Below are 20,968 nucleotides of genomic sequence, written 5' to 3'. Positions count from 1 at the left end.
TTTTCCTTATTTTCGAATTTATTATTTTAATTATAATATATAGTATAATCTGATTATTTTTCATTCCTATCCAATTTTTACAATGTTTTCAAATCTTATAGTAGTAGTATATTGATTTTATATTTAATTTTTTAAACTTTTATCAAATTTATTCCTCCATGATTCAATGTTCGGTATCATATTACATGAAAACAATGTCAAATTAAAATTTGGTGATAAAAAAAATTAGCTATATACAATCAAATTGATATTTTGTACCTAATTTTTTCATTAAAACCAAGTTTTTTATTAATTTTTTTATTGCTAATTTGTAAGTAGCTCGAAGGAAGTGACAAATGACCCAAGGATTTAAGAATGATCCATACCTAATACCAAAAGTAGAGATCGAACTTGAATTCAATTGAAGTGTTACTCCCCAAATCATTCTATATAATCACGTTGGAGTTGGTAGTGTTTCGTTATTCGCAAAGAAAATCGCATTGACACATTAAATATTTTTTTCTTAATTTCTATGTCGAAAATAATTGACTCAATTAACAAAGAACGAATGAAGATAATAAAAAATCAATTTTAATGAGCTTATGACTATTGTTTTACATTGTTATATATATATTTCACATATTACTTTATTCTGTGTATAATGTTTATATATTAGAGATATACTCTATTCGTTTCACTTTAAGTGACATAATTTCATTTTTTGGATATCGCACTTTAATTGACATATTTTCTGAAGTTAAAATATTATTATATCTACTTTATTCACTCTATCTTATTTTCAAAACAAAATTGCATAAAAAAATACTCCATTTAAAATGAGACGGAAGGCATATTAAAAAAAATAGTATTAGATTGATGTACTAATGGTATAAAATATACTAGTAAATGTCATTACAGCATTGAAATTTGATGTGGGTTGATAGAGAAGAAATTAACAGTTTATTGGGTTGAATGAAAGTTACACTAAACTAAATTTATGCTCTTCATTAAATACCAAGGTGACAATTCTATTTGGTATGTCCTTCCAATAAATATTTAACAAGTGGAAATGTATATAACACATTTCCAACTAGATATATATACAATGGAAACTCTCCGGATATAACAACACACTATTAATTTGTATAGAAAATTTCTCCACATTCCATGTATAACAATATACAATATATAAAATGGAGTATAATATCCCAATACAATAAAATGTTGAGAGCTTGAGAGAGAAGGAAGAATGCTTTTGTTGGTGTGTAATTCATCCACACCAACAAAATTAGGATATGAGAAATCACGAAATTAAAACATCATAAATTATAAAATTGAGAGAATAGAGGTTACAAATTTTATTAAATGCTCATTATCCTATTTAAAGATTTGTAACTGCTTACTCATTGTAATACTTTAAAATTAGTCAAAGAATTTAATAATTTTTATTATTACATTTATATCTTTTGCACAAAATAATTATTCAAATTTTCTCAAAACTCGCTTTTTATATATGTATAGATATAGATAGATTGAGAGTGATCGATTGTTAACTAATTCTATAATACTACTCCAAGTTACGATAAACATTAAAAACTGTCATCAACGATTTACATTAAACTTTTGATAAAATCCAAGTCATACAAGAATATCCAAATACGATATGTTAAAAATATCTTACTACAAAACTACATTCCAAAGTTACTTCACCTCTACTACTCTAACAAGCCTCCATTCTCATATACTTTCCAATATTTGACCATTATGATTGTAAAAGCAACTCAAGCCCCCTGCATCCAACACAATTAAATCAAAATTTAAACAGAACATCATTTAGAAAAAGACATGTAAAGGAAATACAACAATATGTTGACATGGGACTCCTTGGTGGAACTTGTGAAAAAAAATCAGTCTCGATTTGGGGAATGCAAATCCTTTACCCAAACATAGTATTTTAAGTATATATCAAAGACCATAGCAGGATAATTGGTCCCTAGAGTCGCATAATTTGTGTTAATGAACCTGTATGAAACAAATAGAATTAAAAGAATAAATATTAGTATAAGCAAGATCTACTATAGTCATTATAAGTTTAAACTCCAGCAACTCTAATTTGGATTATGAAAGTTTAAGGAGCTTTATAAAACAGGCTGATTTCGGGCTTCGGGTTCTATACCTCCTTTTTTTCTGATAAGATTTATTTAGAGTATTATGAAATTCTGATATCTAACATAAAATAAAAAGGACGTTACCTTTCGTATGCTGATAGAGTATTGGGCATCATCGCATCAACTCCATCACTAGTATCACCTACCTCAACTTTATTCCCATAGCAACTTGTACTCATCATCAGCACATGGAGTTCATTTCATTATAGAAACCAAAAACTTCATGAAGAAAGATTCAATCATCAATAAAAGACAAGATTTGAATAGTTTGATATGCTAGTAGAGATGTGAATCTTGTACTTTATAACACTAAACGAACAAATACTTCTTCATGAATTTCCTTGTTTCAATATGCATGAAAATGGGGCAGCTAGACAGTTGGTTAAATGCAGAGAGGAAAAAAGTTAATTCTAACAGCAAATTTTAAAGCTATAAGCAATGTATTTGGAATGTAAAAAGTGAGAGGCCTTTGACTTACTTGATGAGGTCTGGCATGCTTACTTTAACAGTAAACATTCCCAAAAATGACTACCTAAACTCGTTTTGAATTTCTTTGATCAACAAAAGTACAAAAATTATCAAAGTCTTGCAAATGAGATTCAGTATGGCATTTATTTTGGGATGTAGCAAAAGCATATAATAAAGGTGTAGTGAAAAGCTGGTGTATTCATTGTATACAGTATACCTATACTGGCACCTTTCGTAAAGTGCAATAGAAAAAGTGAAGTGAAATGCTATTTTTCTAGTAGTGATATTAGTTTTAAATGAAATGTGAGTTAAATGAATTAGTGGAAGGTAGGACCCTATTACCATCTATGGTAAAAGTGAACCGAGACTCCTATTCACGGACGGACTAAAATTGAAAAATGGGACTCATATTCGCAGACGGGGGGAGTATATCTACAATATATCCCCATATCTCTATTATTTAATATATATTATTGATTTAATATATGTTTCCTATTTCTTGATTATTAAGTTAGGTTATTAGTATTATAAATAGAAGCATTTGTTATCTTTTGAATTAATCATTAAAGAACTAAAATTATCTTTTGTGGTATTTTATTTTTCTGCAATTTACTTTTCACAATTTTGTTCATCTGTTGCTCGACGGAAATTCTTCTGCAAAGGGACCACCTTCCTGCTCGTTTCCGCGGTGTTAAGAGACGGAGACACTCCGTTGCACACAGCTTGCATCAGCGACCATCTTGACTTTGTGCGCCCCTGAATTTGCAGCAGAGCTCAATCCTAGAACTGCTGTAGGCATGTTCAGATTCCATCGCGCATGTGACTGCTCGAGGCGAGACTTGCTTTCATCTCGCTGTGAAATTTAACCAGTATGAACCTTTCAAGATTCTCTGCAACCATTCTCTCTTGGTCCGGGAAAGCGGGGATGTTGAACAAGGATATTAGAGGGAATATTGGTTGCACATCGCGACATCTAAGAAGCAGTACGAGGTTAGATTCTTGAACTAATACAGTCAACGACCTGCTTTGATACATAAACAGAAGAAGTATGTGGCATTCCAACTTAAAACCAATTGGTGAAAAGTGAAATAGGTCATGGGACATTACAAGTGATTCAAATACTAATTTTACATCAATATGAGATATTTTATTGTTTCATTTTCCAAACCGTGATGAAACTGATGTTTCATTCAGGTTTTTGATATGTTGCTAGAGAGGAACTCCCGATTCAAGGACATATTGAAGGTGAGGCCGTTAAATAACATGGGCACACCCCCATGGATGTGTTGACATTAGAAGGCGGCGACCACGACTTAGAGGAGATTCTACAATTGCAGAGACAACAACACCGAACTCCAACATTCGAATGCAGAATGCAGAATGAAATACTAATAATGTAGACCTCACTTTTTGACTAATACTATTTCCACTATCATTTCTCTACATTTCTCTTACTTTACCAATTACGTATTAAAACTCGTGCCCAATCAAATGTTTAAATTTTCAGAGACGGAAGAAGTATGTTGTTTAAAACTTTCCAGATTTAGAATTGGTTTAATTTTGATGGATTATCCAAAATGATAAAACTAGTCTATTTTTCACAGATGAAGTTACTAGAAAATACAATATGAGTTTTTCTAAAATTTTGTTTTTAAATGTTTATTGATTTATATCAAATTAAATGAAAAGTAATGTCTTTTGATCTATTTAATTATTAATTGTAACTTTATATATTCAACTCTTAAGTACGTCTTTTGATGTTTCTAATTTTAATTTCAAGTTAGGTACATCAAAAGATGTGCTTATTGAGAAGTGAGTGTCTCTATGATTGTAGACACAGTGATTAAAGGCCCCACACTTTTTTGAATTTCTTTGTCTACTTTACGTTTTATAAAATTATATTGAATCGAATGATAAATATTATTAAATCTATCATTAATTTATTATATAATGCTATATGTTTTAAGAATTTTGTATTTAATTTTTATTAAGTTAATTGAATTAAATGAAAATTGATGACTTATTCATTTGTATAATATATACTAGTATAATTTTTGATATATTCGACATTTAAATACGTCTTTAAATGCACTTAACTATAATTTGAGTTAGGTGCATAAAAAGACGTGCTAATAAAGAGTGGATGGTAGCTAGTGGGCTCCATGACAGCTGCCTATTTCAAAAGATTCAAAATTTAGGACTTTTCCTTTTTTACTGTTTCTGTTTCACTTTTACTTTCATTTTTTCAGATTATTTAAAATTATTAAAATTAGTACATTAATACCTACATAACAGTATGCCTCTTAAATTACTGTTTGCAAGATTTAATTTTGAATATGAGGTCAACTATGATCATTTAGAATGTGAATTATAATGACTTAATAGAATATGAGGTCCATTAAAAAAATGGTAAAAACTAAAATGTGACAAATTTTGTAGAACGGACGAAAATAAAAAAAAAAAAGTGACAAAATTTACGTATGAAAGGAGTAATTTATTAGAAAATGCTATTTTCAGAATTCTGCATTCATATTTTTATTGAGTTAAATTGAATTAAATGGAAATCAACGACTTTTGATCTATATAATTAATACTTTTAACTTTTAATATATTCGACTTTTTAGTACGTCTTTAAATGCACTCAACTCGAGTTAAGTGCATCAAAAGACATGCTAATAGAAAGTGGATGCTAGCTAGCATGTGGGCTCCATGACAGCTAATCATTTCAAAAAATTCAAAATTTATGCTTTTTTTTGTTATGACTTTTTTCACTTTCACTTTTACTTTTATTTTTAATTTAATTTATTTAACTTTACTTTGCTTTTGACTATCTCCAATAATAAATTAACATTTAAAGTAAGGTAGACAATTAGTTTTAATGCTATTTATCATTTTTGATGTGACATTTATATTAAAATAAATTTTAAATTTGACATAAATAATTGAAGATGCTTTTAGTACTGCATCAATAATATCTACATTATTTGCTCTTAAATAGATGTTTACGAGATTTAATTTGATATAGCATGGTAAAAAGGAAATTTCAACCTAAGCCATGATCATTTAAAATTTAAAATTATACTCTATTAAATCTTTCTTATTTCATATTTCAATTTCTTAATTTTTGTTGCTTTTTTTGTTTCTTTGTTTCGGCAAAAATAGTATTTTTTCCGTTTCTATACAATTTCAAATTTAAGCATTATTGCAATTTTAGATGTTATGATAGCTTTCAAAATTTGTTAAATTGTATTTTTCCCAAATCAAGTTAAACTATGTCATGACAATTAAACAAAAGGAAAATTTTATATTAAATGATACTTTTGGTATGTAATATTAAAACAATTTTCGATGAAAGTACTTAATTATAAAATAAATACAATTGTCTTATTTATTAGTAGTAAGTAAAACATGTAGTAATAACTTTCGTAATTAAACTTAATATTCTTACCTCGAAATAAACCATCACACTAAATCCGATTCCTCAAAAAACACACACAGACACGCACTAACAGTCACTTTTTCACCTCCTTTTTCTCTTCTTTGTTTCCTCCATTTCTCACCTTCTTCAACCACTTCTCCCCCAAATTCACACACACAACACACACTAAACCCTCCCCCACTCCCTCTCCCTCCCTCCGCCGCCGGAGCATCAAATTCCACCAGAAATGGACTTTAATTCGCTGCTCCCGTTCCCGGATTTGAACCACCTCCCCTCCTCCTCCTCCACCTTCCCCGCCCCGCTCATCGTCCCCAAAATCGAACCTAAGCTCGAGCCTCTAGACGAAACCCTACCGTCTCCGATGCATCCGGCGGCGCCGCCCGGTCTCGACCTCTTCTCCGAATACAATCGACTCTGCGGGCTGTTCCACTCCACAATTCCCGGGGGAATTCAGCCGAACGGCGCCGTTTCAGCTCTTCCGAATTCGCACCCCGATTCGCTGGCGCTCGTGCCCGTGCCCGACCCGAATCCGAGCCCGAACCTCTCCGATGTCGTCGTTGTGTCGCCGCCTGGAAGCGGGCGGAAGCTGCCGAACCGCTCCGCTGAGCTGGTGCGGATCACGGATCTCAAGGCGGAGGACGAGCACTACTTCCGCGACTCGGTGAGGAAGACGCGGATGCTCTTCGAGTCGCTGCGCGTCTTCGTAATCGTGGAGGATGAGAAGCGGCGGGACGCCATGGGCGCGAACCGCCGCACGAGGGGGGATTTGAAGGCGGCTGCGATAATGAGGGAGCGGGCGCTGTGGATGAACCGCGACAAGAGGATCGTGGGGAGTTTGCCGGGGGTTATGGTAGGCGATGCGTTCTTTTTCAGGATGGAGCTGTGTGTGATTGGATTGCACGGGCAGGCGCAGGCCGGGATTGATTACGTTCCGTCCAGCCAGAGCTCGAATGGGGAGCCGATTGCGACAAGCATTATTGTTTCAGGTGGATATGAAGACGATGAGGATTCAGGGGATGTGATAGTGTACACTGGGCATGGAGGGCAGGACAACCATGGGAGGCAGGTGATGCACCAGAAGCTTGAGTGTGGGAATTTGGCTTTGGAGAGGAGCATGCATTATGGAGTGGAGGTGAGGGTGATTCGCGGCTTTAAATATGAAGGCAGTCCTAATGGTAAGGTTTATGTTTATGATGGATTGTATAAGATTGTTGATACTTGGTTCGATGTTGGGAAGTCGGGGTTTGGGGTTTTCAAGTTCAAGCTTATTAGGATAGAGAATCAGGTGGAGATGGGGAGTAGTATCTTTAAGTTTGCTGTGAGTTTGAGGACGCAGCCGTTGGGAGCCCGGCCTAGAGGCTATATCTCGCTTGATTTGTCGAACAAGAAGGAGAATTTTCCAGTTTTTTTCTTCAATGATGTTGATATGGATCATAGTCCGATGTATTGCGACTATCTTGTTACTACTGTTTTTCCACCGTATGTGTATAATGTTGGAAGGGGTAATGGTTGTAATTGTGCTGGGGGTTGTCTGGATGATTGCTTATGTTCTATGAAAAACGGGGGTGAATTTGCGTATGATTTGCAGGGGATTTTGGTAAGGGGGAAGCCTTTGATATTCGAGTGTGGGCCACATTGTAGTTGCCCTCCCACTTGTCGTAATCGTGTGACGCAGAAGGGGGTTAGGAATAGATTTGAAGTGTTTAGGTCGAAGGAGACTGGTTGGGGAGTGAGGTCACTGGACTTGATCCAGGCTGGTTCTTTTATTTGTGAGTTTGCGGGAGTTGTTCTCACTCGAGAGCAAGCACAGATATTCACAATGAATGGTGATAGGTTGGTTTACCCTAGTCGTTTTACTGGAAACTGGAAACAATGGGGCAATTTGTCAGAAGTATTCGCCGATTATGTTTGCCCAGAATCTCCATCAACCCCTCCTCTGGATTTTACCATGGATGTTTCTAGAATGAGGAACATTGCATGCTATTTGAGCCATAGTACAAGTCCGAACGTCATGGTGCAGTTTGTATTGTATGATCACAATAACTTATCTTTCCCGCATCTCATGCTATTTGCTATGGAGAATATACCTCCCCTTAGAGAGCTGTCTCTTGATTATGGTGTAGCTGATGAATCAAATATGGGAAAACTTGCAATCTGCAACTAATCCCTGTTATTTAAAGTTGGATTGATGGTAAACATGCTGGATGGAGCCTTTGCTAAGGTAACTTTTACTTTCTGTCATTTTAAACGATTAGTTTCTTCTGATTTATCGGACTTTGACTTGTTAATTCAAGTTGTTAAAAATCTCTGTATGTGGACAAAAGATCAGTGTGCCTTTTTCATATTTAAACAGACATTGTTTATTTTCTATTGTGCTTTTTGCTGCCATATGTGACCGGGACATACCCATCACTTCTTTGGACCTTGTGTAGCTTTAGACTATTCTACTCTTCTTTGCTTGACAATAACATGCTTGTGCTAGAATTGTTATTAGATATGCACACTTGATTGTTTGTAGTCGCCTAGTCGTGATGCTGCCACGGACATTTGACTTTCTTCGAATGATATGTTCAATGATCATAAAGGCTAGGTTTGAATGTCTGATCATCATAGTACTTAATTACGTCTAGTAATTGTATCTGAATTTATGAAGGGCTAATTAACTAAATTAATATTTTTGTGATGAGCTAAAGTGAAAAGAAAGATGTAACGCAAGAACTTTTGGAGCTTAATACATAAGTAGAGCACAACAAGACTTATTTCCGCGTGTTACTAGAAGCTCCACAAAAATCTAAATGGGAGGGTGGTCAACCTGGGTTGGGCTTATTTCTTAGTGCTATTGCTCAAGCTTACATCTATTTGATCCCGACAAAACCATTCCATAGAAGTCGACTAAATATCTTTCAAGAAAACAAATCAATGAACAAACCATTCCCACAAAACCATTCCATAGGAATATGCTAATACCCTATTTTGTAGTTTCCAAAACTTCTTCGTATTGGCTTCCTTCCACGCCTCATTTTTGAGGGGAAAAATATTTTCTTTTGATTTGCTTGTGTCAAGTCGTCAACATCTTTAAGAATTTAAGGCATATCGATAAAAAACAACAAATTTTATGAAAAAGTTTTGTTCATTCAAATATATAGATTCTCATTAATAGTTAGTTTAAGCCCATAGAAGTTCATGGGTTCCATCTTGAAATCTATTAGTGATAAGTGGAGTAGTCCATTAGACTTATTTAATTATATAGCGGTTCTAGTTCTTTCTTCAAACCAATGTGGTGAATCTTGTAGGGTTTAGGTTTTTTTCTAATCGTGTGGGACTAGACCTCCATCAAATTGGAACAAATTCGAAGCCTAGATATTTTGTAGTTTCCAAAACTTCTTCGTATTGGCTTCCTTTCACGCCTCATTTTTTGAGGGGAAATATATTTTCTTTTGATTTGCTTGTGTCAAGTCGTCAACATCTTTAAGAATTTAAGGCATGTCGATAAAAAACAACAAATTTTGTGGAAAGTTTTGTTCATTCAAATATATAGATTCTCATTAATAGTTAGTTTAAGCCGATAGAAGTTCATGAGTTCCATCTTGAAATCTATTAGTGATAAGTGGAGTAGTCCATTAGACTTATATAATTATATAGCGGTTCTAGTTCTTTCTTCAAACCAATGTGGTGAATCTTGTAGGGTTTGGGTTTTTTTTCTAATCGTTTGGGACTAGACCTCCATCAAATTGGAACAAATTCGAAGCCTAGATATTTTGTAGTTTCCAAAACTTCTTCGTATTGGCTTCCTTCCACGTCTCATTTTTTAGGGGAAAAATATTTTCTTTTGATTTGCTTGTGTCAAGTCGTCAACATCTTTAAGAATTTAAGGCATATCGATAAAAAACAACAAATTTTATGAAAAAGTTTTGTTCATTCAAATATATAGATTCTCATTAATAGTTAGTTTAAGCCGATAGAAGTTCATGGGTTCTATCTTGAAATCTATTAGTGATAAGTGGAGTAGTCCATTAGACTTATATAATTATATTGCGGTTCTAGTTCTTTCTTCAAACCAATGTGGTGAATCTTGTAGGGTTTAGGTTTTTTTCTAATCGTGTGGGACTAGACCTCCATCAAATTGGAACAAATTTGAAGCCTAGATATATTGTCGTGTCAATCATTTTTTGTTTTGGTCCATGTCCCACTATAAATGAGGAGTTACTTTTGGGCACGGTTTTCAAGAAAATGATATTTATTGAAATAAGTGGAGAGAATAAAGTATGAGAGAAGAAAAAGTAGGAGAGATGTAGAGAGAATAAAGTAAGAAAGAGGGAATAAAGTAAGAGAGAGAAAATAAAGTATGAGATGGAAAGGGTGTTACTTTTGCCAAAAAAGGAAATCAATGACTTATAGTGCGACAACCTAAAATGGAAAGGTGATCACTTATGGTGGGACGGAGGGAGTATAAAGTTTCAATCCATAGTCGGCGACTTGCTTTGATATCTGCTCTGATATCATGATAGTAGCTCATGACATTCCATCTATCATGATAGTAGTTCATGACATTCCATCTATCATGATAGTAGCTCATGACATTTCATCTTAAAGTTGGTGATAAGTAGAGTAGCCCATGAACCTTATATAGTGGTTCAAGTTCTCTCTTTACACAAATGTATGCCATTTGTTTCGTTTCATTTTTCCAACATAAGCTTGATAAACTCTTGCATGATTACATCTAAAAGGGTTTGGATGATGCTGATACAAGGTTAATGTATTTGTTAATGAATACTGACAAGTGAACTTAAGAATTGAATGGCTTAATTTTGCTAAAAAATATATACTGTGGATACTTTGTGAATCCAAGTTTGGGTAATAGACTTTCATAGCCGCCAAGAATGTGAATTAATTTCCTTTTAATTCTCGTAGGACATATAACCGAAGATATCAAAATTTCCGTTGTTAGAAATTTTTATCACGCATTTATTCTAGACTGTGGAGAGGCCATGCTGTGTCTAGTCTGAGTAAAGATGATTTAGAAAACAATCTTATCTTCCACAGAGAATTATTCTTTTGCCTTATCTGCCATTCGATTTATTCTTTTGCCTTTCTTGTATAGCAAAAATTCTACATGTTCATAACTTTTTTATGATCTAACGCAATAGTTATTATTAGGAAATATGTCTCGTAAATTTATGTTGCTTAGTCTAATTTCCTTGTGTAGGTACACATGACAATACAGGCAAGGCATTAAACATATGCACTGGTTAGAAGATTCCTTCACATACTTTTTGCGCTCGTTTCTGATGGTTGTGGAGGTAGCTGCTGATTCCGGGCCCTGGAGATAACTGCTGGTTTTGTGCCTTGATGCGTTTTGACATCCCTGCAGCGCACAGATGGTAAATAGAAATACGAGTATGCAGCTGCTCTCTGCTTGATGGATTCGTCTAAATATCCGAGAAGTAAATGCTGCACGCTCTACTCCAGATATTAGAAAATCTTCGGTGAGAGTATCCTTTTGTCATCAGTCTGTATATATGAAATTCCGACGTGCATCATATAGGGGTAAGTTCTTGGATAATTTCTTGCTAACATAAAATCTCTGAGCTAGCTGTGGGAGCCATTTGCTTTTTGTCTTTTTAACAATCTCCCCATTTTTTGCATTCCAAAATTTATAGAACCATATTTGATATATCTGATATGTAATTGTCATTTGTTTCCACACTTAGTCAGTAGTACACTTATGTAAGTTGTAGACAATGATGATGACGACAACGACGATGTCTGTGTGTGTTACTTATTTTTACTCTACTTGCTTTCTGCGGAAAGTGGTAGAGATGATTCATCCATTGTTGGTTAGCAACTTTAGTTTTCACAACCATTTTGTTTGCAGTTTTATTATCAAACTTATTTCAGTTGCATTTCATTCATTATACAGCACACAGATATAAGACTCAAATTCTACTAATTTTTTGAACTCTGTATTTTCTTTTAGGAGTATTTTAAAAGTTCCTGTCAAAAATGGTTACTCCTAATCATGGACATCGAGTGTAGGTTGGATTAACAAAAGTCAACTAACATATTTAATTATTCAATACATAATTTTTGATAAATCTAGTTGTAGTTGGCCAACATGTGGTGTCTTATCAGAGTGGGTCAACTTGTTAAAAAACCTATCTTTGCTTTGAATCTTTCTGTTTTGAGTCAAAATTTGTGGATATGAATCACTTTAGTAACATATACAATATGCAATAAAATAAGTATGAGCTAAAATTTGATGTAACAAAAAAGAAAATTTAATGTGCTTATGATCATTATGTTTTTAATTATATGGAGTATATATTTTTATACAACTTTATTAGTTAATAGTAATATTTATATAGTATTGTTTAGATACAATAAAAAATTGATTATGGATAGTACATTAATAAAAGCAGAGTATTGAAAAGAAAATAAAAGTTATGTTGGGTTGATCTATTAATGGGAGTAAGGATTATATTAATATAGGAAAAATAATTATTGAGATATGTTGGATTAAATGAAAGTTACCATAATTAAAAACTTATATTTAGCTTTAACAAAAAGTCAGATTTTCTTTGCAAATATTGTATAAAATTTTATTGAGTTAAAATTGATAAAATGAAAGCTATTAACTTTTATTTATCTAACTATTACGTTAACTTTTAATATACCTAAGAATACGACTTTTGATGCACCTAACTTTAGTCATGAGTTTGTTGCATCAAAAGATATGCCCAATGAAAACGGGTGGTTGGTTGGCTAACATATTGTCTACATGACAGGAGGTCTATATGTTAAAAGATCCATATTTATTGTTTTTTTTTAATCTAATTCACTTTAATTATTATTTTTACTCGTTCTAAGAATTATTGGATTTGGTATATTATATAAAATGCACAATCTGCATCTTGAATAAAAGACCAAGAGACAAGCTTTAATTTGATGTTGTACTTTATTTCTTTATATTTATTTTTTGTAAGAATTGTTGGATTTAGTGCATTATAATCTACACAATCTGCATCTTAAATAAAAGACTACGAAACATGCTTTAATATGAGGAGTAATCATATTCAATGGGTAAGAAGCAATTTCTTCATTTTCCTTTGTTTTGTGTTTCTTTGCTTCGACTGAAATAGTCTCTTCCTTTTCTATTTTTCAATTGTGATAGTAATTCATATTTATAATGATTTTAGTTGTTGATTATAGGTTTTTAAATTTGGTAATTCCAAATCAAATAAACTATATTATAAAAAAACATTGTTTCCTCAAAATAATACTACTATGGTCTATGCATTACACTAAATGCGATTCCTCAAAAAAGCACACAAGCACAAGAGTTATCTGCTTCACACAATTGATGAAATCATTAATCAGATTCATAAATTAATAATGAAACTAATAACAATGTTCACCCCTAGGACATATAACTTCCTAATACAAGAAAATAAGATTTATAAAACTTCAATTGACAATCTAATAAAAGAATTGGAGCATTATATTCAAGAACATATTTCTACATCAATAATGGCTAAAGAAACTTGATCTCTAAAAATGAAGCTCACATTTCTCCTGTTAAGACATTCTCAACCACCTTCACAACATCATCTTTCTCTTGTTCTTGCACTTGATCAAGTTTCATACAAACCATCGATGGATCGACTGAGAAACCCCTTCGGCTCATTTTCTCAGAAGATTGGAATTGCCTTAACAGCAAACCTTTGTTCATCACCCTATCGAGTTCACAGCCACATTTCTCCATTTCTCAAAGCAAAATGTATTGCCTCCTCTGTTAATTCCTTTTAACGGAGCAAGCCAAGAAGAACGTATATGTTCGAGCACAAGGTTGCAAACCTTCGGAAGGAAGTTGACTGAGAATCTCTCTTTTGCAAGGGCACGTCTCCCTTCCCTACACAATTCATCTATGAGGATGTTACACGAGAACTCGATTTATCCCCAGTTCCTGTGAGAATCTGATCAGTTATCGAAGAGCTCTGCTCTATTCAAATTGATTCAGTTTTCTTAAACATCAGGACACAGAGAACATAAATACAATCCTGAAAATCACAGTAAACCTTTACCTGAAACATATTGATCTAAAAAATAATTGAAGCAATACAGTATTTGAGAAATGCACATTCACTTTAACAGAGGTGAAAACCATACCTATCTGCCGATATAAAGTGAAGTTCGCATTTTTTCTGGCACAACTCTCTTAATCATCTCCCCAAGTACACTGTATTTCCGTTGTTTTTGCACTTCACAAAGAAGCTTTGAAGCCATAGATGAATTGACTGAGAATCCCCTTTGGCTCATTTCCTCGAAGACTGGAATTGCCTTTCGAAGATCATTTCTTTTTAGCAACTCTTCGATCACAACATAGTATGTCACGCCATCAGGTGGGCAACCACATCTCTCCATTTCTTTAAGCAACCATATTGCCTCTGTCGTTAGACCTCTTCCACATAGCAAGCCGATAACAGCAGTATACGTCATAACATCAGGTCTTAAACCTTTAGAAGGAAGTAGATAGAAAACATATCTAGCGAGGTCCAGTTTTCCTTCTCTACACAATCCACTGATGAGGATATTATACGTGATCATATTCGGATTAACTCCTCGCTCTTCCATCGAGTGCACTAGTGACAACGCATAATCCATTTGATGAGCCTTGCGCAGGCCATCCAACAAGATATTACACGTAATCACATCAGGATGCACATTTTGAGCTTGCATATCATTAAAAAGTCTCCAGGCATCGGCACATTTGCCTACACTCAACAATCCATGTATCATGGCGTTATAGGTACTCGTTGTGTGGCGTAAGCCTCTACGGGAAACTTCAAGAAAGACGGCCCAAGCTTCATTTACTCTTCCTTTCTTGCAATATCCATCAATCAATCTGCTGTACGCGACCATACTGGGCTCAAGACCTCTATCCGCTAGGTAATCAAGCAAGTCTTTCCCTTGATCCATTTCCCCTTGCGAACAATAGCCATCTATCAACGTAGTGTAAGTGTAAGTATCCGGAGAAACCCTCTGCTCCAACATAATTCCCACCAGATCCTCCGCCTCCTTCACCATCCCCTTCTTGCAAAGCATGTTGATGAATATATTAAAAGCGGCCGCATTCAAACACATTTTAGCATCGCGCATATCGCAAATCAATTTCCTCATGTCCTCCCACCTCCCAGCAACGCACAAGTTATAGATCATCGAAGTATACGTGACAGCATCGGGCGAAACGCCCCTCTCGACCATTTTAGGCCATAGCTGCATCGCATCATCAACCATCCCACCCTTGCACAAATCATCAAGCACAGTCTTATAAGCATGAACACTAGCCCTGTAGCCCGTCTTCGCCAACACCTCAAGATGATAACACGCTGCACCAGCGTTCCCCCCTTCGCTGAGCCCTTTAATCAGAGTAGCAACCATAACATCATTAACCTCACAAAGCTCACAAGCTAACACCTTTCCAAACAAAATCTCTGCTTCAACTGAATTACCATCTCTAAAAAGCCCTTTCAATAGAGTGGTAAAAGTCGCCACATTTGGCTCATGCCCGAGCTTCAATAAGCTGCCCAGCATAGCGAAACCTAGATCAGCCCGTTTGAGATGGCAATAGCAATTGATTGCGATGTTGAACGTGTAGTTGTTCATCACCACGCTCGATTGACGCATTCCGTCGAACATGGAGAGGGCAATCAGGTAATGTTTCATCTTGACGGTAACAGACAACAATTTGTTGAATACAGTATCGGAGGGGTGCGGAGTAACGCTCATCATTTCACGGTACAATGAAACCGCATCATAAACGTCATTTATGCGGCTGAAATCTGGGTAAGGGAGAGGGATTTGAGCAATTTTACCCGGTTTGGCCACAGTTAGGCGGGGAATCAGAGCTCTCGCACAAGCCGCCATGTTCCTTCGCAAGATTTTTGCTTTCAGACAATTGTTTTGTACAATTTCAGTATTGCTACTTCATTTGGCAAAATCAATCGCTTAGATTTCATGTTTTCAAAGATGCGACCTTTTGAGAAAAAGAAAAGAGATTGAGTTATGAATCTTGGTCTTTCACCCCAAACAAAATAAATCTTGGATAATCTCGGCTCAACTCAATCTCGGGCTATATTGAGACGAATCTTATATAATTCTCCCTTCGTATGAGTCATTTCTCCATTTCGAGAAGTTTCTTCATAGTTCAGTCATTTCTATATATAGTATCTTTTTCTCTTTTTTACTTTACTCTCCCTTACTTTATTCTCTCTACTTTATTCACTTTATACTTTATTCTCTCTACCTTTTATTCTCTCTTACTTTTTTATCTATTTATTTAACATACCCAATATTTCTTTCTAAAACTACGTACCGAAAAGTTTCGCCTCAATTATGGCGAAACGGAGGGAGTACCGTATTTCTCGAGCCAATTCAATCTCGACCAATACTAAATACTCCATCCGTCCCAAGATAAGTGAACCAAAACTTTTCGACACAAGGTATAAGAATTTAAGGTTTTATTAGTAAAGTTGAAAGTGAATAAAGTTACTGAGTTAATGAGGTAGAGAGAAAAAAAAGTAAGAGAGAGAATATAAAAAAAAGGAAACAATCCACTTATCTTGGGACGTCCAAAAAGGAATGTGAGTCGTTTATCTTAGGACGAAGGGAGTACAAGTTAATCTCTAGCAGTTCTACTGCATCAATAACTACTCCCTCCGTCCACAAAAGATGTCACACTTGTGAGACGACACGAGAGTTTATGAGGTTTTGTTTTGTGTGTTAAATGGAGAGAGAAAATATAATATTTATATTCATGTGAGAGAGAACTTTTTAAAAAAAAGGGAAATATGACATCTTTTGTGGGACAAACTTAAAAGGAAAGTGTGACTGACATCTTTTGTGAGACGAAGGGAGTACTTTATATACTCTATCTATCTACTATTAAATGTCTTATTTTGCTTAATTACAGTATTTCATTATTAGTAGAAAGTGACGGAGACTCCTAATGGCGAACAATGTTTTTCTTAAAATCTGTGATGATCTTATCTCAAATGGGGCAATTAATGCAAGTAGAACTAGTATTTATTTCCATGGATTGGGCTAAAACTGTTATTGGGCCAGACTAGCCATACAGTAGGCCCATGTCCAACAGACTCTTCTAGAGTCAGGCCAGCTTAAATTTCCTTCCTGGTAGATTAAAGATTCGAATCATCTCAATTAAATGTGTTTTATAGCAAAACAAGCCAAATTATTAGTGCCTGTGTACATGCCTAGTCTCACCAAAGCACAGACCAAAATGAGAGATGGAAACAGATTTTGAAACAATAGAAGTAGTTTCTACATTTAATTACCTATTCTATCTGCACATATTTATGTACATTGGCACAGATCAAGTAGTTAGTTTCAATCTGTAGATAAATTGTTCTCAGCAAAACTTCGACCAGAAAATTCTCTGTATCCCCATCCAGCCCACTCATTTTTCTCCATTTCTCGAAGATACTAGCGCATCGCCTCCTCCTCTGCCAATCCCTTTTCACAACGCGAGCCACTAATAATCTCATACAGCCGAGCACTGGGTTGCAAACCTTTGGAAGGAAGTTCATTAAAAATACCTCTTGCAAGGTCCTGTCTTCCTTCTTTACACAAGCCACAGATAAGGATATCGTACGTGATTATATTAGGTGTATCTCCCCGTTCTTCCATCGCGCGCACTAATGAAATTGCATCATCAATACGATGAGCCTTGCACAAGCCAGCCAGCAAGATACTACATGTAAAAATATCCGGATGAACTCCCTGAGCTTCCATATCACTAAAGAGCTTCCACCCATCCGAAAATCTGTCTTCACGCAACAACTCCTTTATCATAAAGTTATAATGACCACTCGTATTCTGTGGACCTTTCCCAGGAACATCCAGAGAGTCACGCTTAGCTTCATCTACGTTTCCGTTCTTGCAGTACCCGTTGATTATCAAACTATTATTAGGCTTAATGCCCTTTTCCGCGAGAGAATCAATTAACTCCCTCGCTTTATCCATTTTCCCGTGAGAGCAGTATCCATCTATCAAGGCATTATAAGTGTAGACATCAGGACTAACATTTTGTTGCACCATAATTTCCACAAGATCCTCCGCCTCTTCCACCCTACCATTCTTGCAAAGCATGTTCACCAATGCAGTAAAAGTGATCACGTTAATAAAAACCTTCTTATCAAACATTTCACGTAGCAAAACTCGCACATCCTCCCATCTACTGACCCAACACATCGCATGAACAATCGAGGTATACGTGACAGTACTTGGCATAACACCCCGGTCAATCATTCTGCGCAGTACCAGTATCGCATCCTCAACCATCCCGCCCCTGCATAAACTATCGACGAGAGCATTATACGCATAATACCTAACAATGCAACCCTTTTCAGCCAACAGATCAATATAATTACACGCTGTCACAGTGTGCCCTGTTTTGCATAGCCCATGAACAAAGAAAGTAACTTGACAAGGCTCAAAGAGTTTATTATCATCTAACAGCTTATTGAAGAGCTTCTCTGCCTCAAAAACCTTATGATCTAAAAAAAGCCCCTTGATGAGAGTCGTGAAAATCGCGGCATCGGGTTCGTATCCGAGCTTGAAGAAGCTGCCCAATACAGAAAACCCCAAATCCACCCGATTTAAAAGGCAATAGCAATGCATAATGATGCTGAATGTGTACTCATTTACAGGGAGACCTGATTGACGCATTTCGTCGAACATTGAGAGGGCAACGGAGTGGTGCTCCATATTGACAACAACAGTAGTCAACAATTTGTTGTACACAGAAATAGAAGGCTGTGGTCTGATCCGTGACATTTCACGAAACAAGAAATTGGCAAATTGGATGTCGTTTATAGAGCTGAAATCAATTCTGAGCATAGAAGAAAAGGGCTTCCTACATTCGTAGCGGGAATTTGAACAACAGAGAGAGATTGAGTGAGGAACAGTACCGAATCGAGCAGCAATTCTTCTGAGAATCAGCGACATTGCAGAAACCCTGATGCTGGTTAGCAGGATTTTGGATGATTTATGAGTAATTTGATGAAGAAATTGAGAAATTGAATCTCCTATTTCATTTCCCTTTCCAACAGAAATGAATTGAAGAAGTTGGGCTTTTAGGTTTGTCATTTGAAATGAACTCTTGACCGTTCTAAAAGTATTTAAAAATATTTCTATTTCTTGTTGTATAAGTTTTATTTTTAGTTTTCATTTAATTTAAGAATTTTGTAAATTTAAAAAGTTACTATAGATTTATTTATTTTTCATGAAGTAATAATTTTTTAATAGACAAAGTTGCAAAACACCCATAGTACAGTTATTAAATTAAATATGTTCTTTCATTAATTAATCTCGGAAGGAGTTATCAAAGTAAGATAAAATCGGTAGAGAATCAAAACCTCTCTTAGAGAATTAGCAATGGGGGCCAATCAATCGAGCCTATGATTGGCTCCCCCATCGGGCTCTCATTGTGGAGGAGACCGACCCATACGGCCGGCGATCGGCCCTATGATCAAATTTTTGTTTTTATTTTAATTTTGCTGAGAGAGAAAAAAAGAGAGAAGGAGAAGAAATACCATGGAGGAAGAAGAAGAGGCGGTTGGTTGAGAAAAAAAAAAATGTAATCCAAAGGTCCTTGTCACGCCCGCATTTTCTAAGGATAGAAAACACGGTGAATCGCGACCAGGGGAGGATTAAAGAAGCGGGGAAGAATGAGGGAAACAACAAAACTCAACCATAGATCGAAATAATTTAAATAGCTCGAATAAAATCATAGTACCATTTCGACAATACAAGAACTCAAAAGAAAGACAACTACTCAGCGGAAGCATTCGAGAGAAGGAATATGCCACGTATGAAGACATGATATATTCTGAACATGAAATTTCTCCAACGACCTTTGCTCAACACCCACCGCGCTCGTCACAGCTCAACCTGCACATTTTTAAAACATATGCAGGGCTGAGTACTTGATGTACCCAGTGAACACGTGCCAAAATAATTTTCATAAAATATTGTGTCAGCATTTAAAAGTGTACTCGGGGTTTTTATAAATGACCAAGTCACCAAAATATTTTCTCGCTCAAAAGTATGGCTGCAGCCCATTTTTCTCTCTTCCTCATACCATATCTGAACCTCAAATGTGAAACGAGAACGTGGCCACATTCTCGATCACCGGACCGGCCAACTCGAAAGATAGCGCACGATCCCCTCTGTGTACACTGGCTTGAATAGGGACTCACTCCCTAAACAAACCCGAATTCGATTAAACTTATAACTTCTAGTAGGGACTCACTCCCCACTAGGGCGATCAAATACTGGCACATCCTTAAAACAAAATACGGCATGACACAACATATTTGAAATTTAAGCTCGTAACTCATACTTTAAAAACTATTGCGTAAATTTAAACTTTAGCCCACATAATAATGTAAGATAGAAAGCCCACCTCGTTCTCTTAATATTCTTAACTTGAAAATTCTCACTCTGCCTTAACTTGCTTGCGAAAGAACCCTTTGAAAAAAAAAATGATAACTCATCAAACTCAAGAAAACATCTAATTAGAATGCATGCATCTTACGTGTATGCTTATTTTATTTTTCATCTCCTCTTAAAAAAAGTTCCTAGATTCTCGTATTTTAAAAGCTCCGTCAAACGTCACTCAAACAAATACTCCAATCCATTACTGTCGGCCCAATCTAAATATAAATTCAATTGGCCCAAAACAAATCCTACTAAAAATGGTCCATAACTTATACTATGGTATTACTAAATATTAAACAAAAAAAAGGAACCACCCAACTAAATTAAAATACTCCCAATCACCCCATTACGTCTTCTTCATCATATTCTAGTTTCTATTCTTTCTCTCTCTTGCACC

General features: G+C 35.3%; 3 protein-coding genes across 5 annotated transcripts; 1 reads left to right on the top strand and 2 right to left on the bottom strand.

The window, feature by feature from the left end:
- The first annotated feature begins 6,180 nt into the window (after positions 1-6,180).
- On the top strand, positions 6,181-11,912 carry LOC125200680 (histone-lysine N-methyltransferase family member SUVH9-like). Its single transcript, XM_048098408.2, has 2 exons — positions 6,181-8,275; positions 11,261-11,912. Exon 1 carries the CDS (start codon positions 6,281-6,283, stop codon positions 8,216-8,218), a length of 1,938 nt encoding a protein of 645 aa, XP_047954365.2. The 5' UTR covers positions 6,181-6,280; the 3' UTR covers positions 8,219-8,275; positions 11,261-11,912.
- Positions 11,913-13,415: 1,503 nt separating this feature from the next.
- Positions 13,416-16,113, bottom strand: LOC125206610 (uncharacterized). 3 transcript variants are annotated; one of them, XM_048105860.2, is made up of 2 exons: positions 14,221-16,113; positions 13,416-14,017 (listed from the first exon to the last, which is right to left on the bottom strand). In XM_048105860.2, exon 1 carries the CDS (start codon positions 15,976-15,978, stop codon positions 14,221-14,223), a length of 1,758 nt encoding a protein of 585 aa, XP_047961817.2. In that variant the 5' UTR covers positions 15,979-16,113; the 3' UTR covers positions 13,416-14,017. The 3 variants fall into 3 exon arrangements, with proteins under 3 accessions (XP_047961817.2, XP_047961821.2, XP_047961811.2); XM_048105864.2 differs by having other exon boundaries at positions 13,416-13,976; XM_048105854.2 differs by having other exon boundaries at positions 13,416-13,963.
- A 1,230-nt stretch (positions 16,114-17,343) lies between these two features.
- On the bottom strand, positions 17,344-19,208 carry LOC125224030 (uncharacterized). The gene has a single exon (XM_089064367.1). The coding sequence runs from the start codon at positions 19,075-19,077 to the stop codon at positions 17,554-17,556; it is 1,524 nt and encodes a 507-aa protein (XP_088920493.1). The 5' UTR covers positions 19,078-19,208; the 3' UTR covers positions 17,344-17,553.
- Between the last annotated feature and the right edge of the window lie 1,760 nt (positions 19,209-20,968).

This window comes from Salvia hispanica, chromosome 2 (genome assembly GCF_029641045.1).
Source record: "Salvia hispanica isolate PSC_SH4W2 chromosome 2, Shi_PSC_v1, whole genome shotgun sequence".
NCBI classification, from domain to species: Eukaryota; Viridiplantae; Streptophyta; class Magnoliopsida; order Lamiales; family Lamiaceae; genus Salvia; species Salvia hispanica.
Note: the sequence above shows the minus strand (reverse complement) of the source record. Positions and strands in the feature narration are given on the sequence as shown.

What these genes read in the sequence shown, in the direction of transcription:
- LOC125206610 (XM_048105860.2), bottom strand. Translation starts at nt 15,978, where the DNA reads ATGGCGGCTTGTGCGAGAGCTCTGATTCCCCGCCTAACTGTGGCCAAA.
- LOC125200680 (XM_048098408.2), top strand. Translation starts at nt 6,281, where the DNA reads ATGGACTTTAATTCGCTGCTCCCGTTCCCGGATTTGAACCACCTCCCC.
- LOC125224030 (XM_089064367.1), bottom strand. Translation starts at nt 19,077, where the DNA reads ATGTCGCTGATTCTCAGAAGAATTGCTGCTCGATTCGGTACTGTTCCT.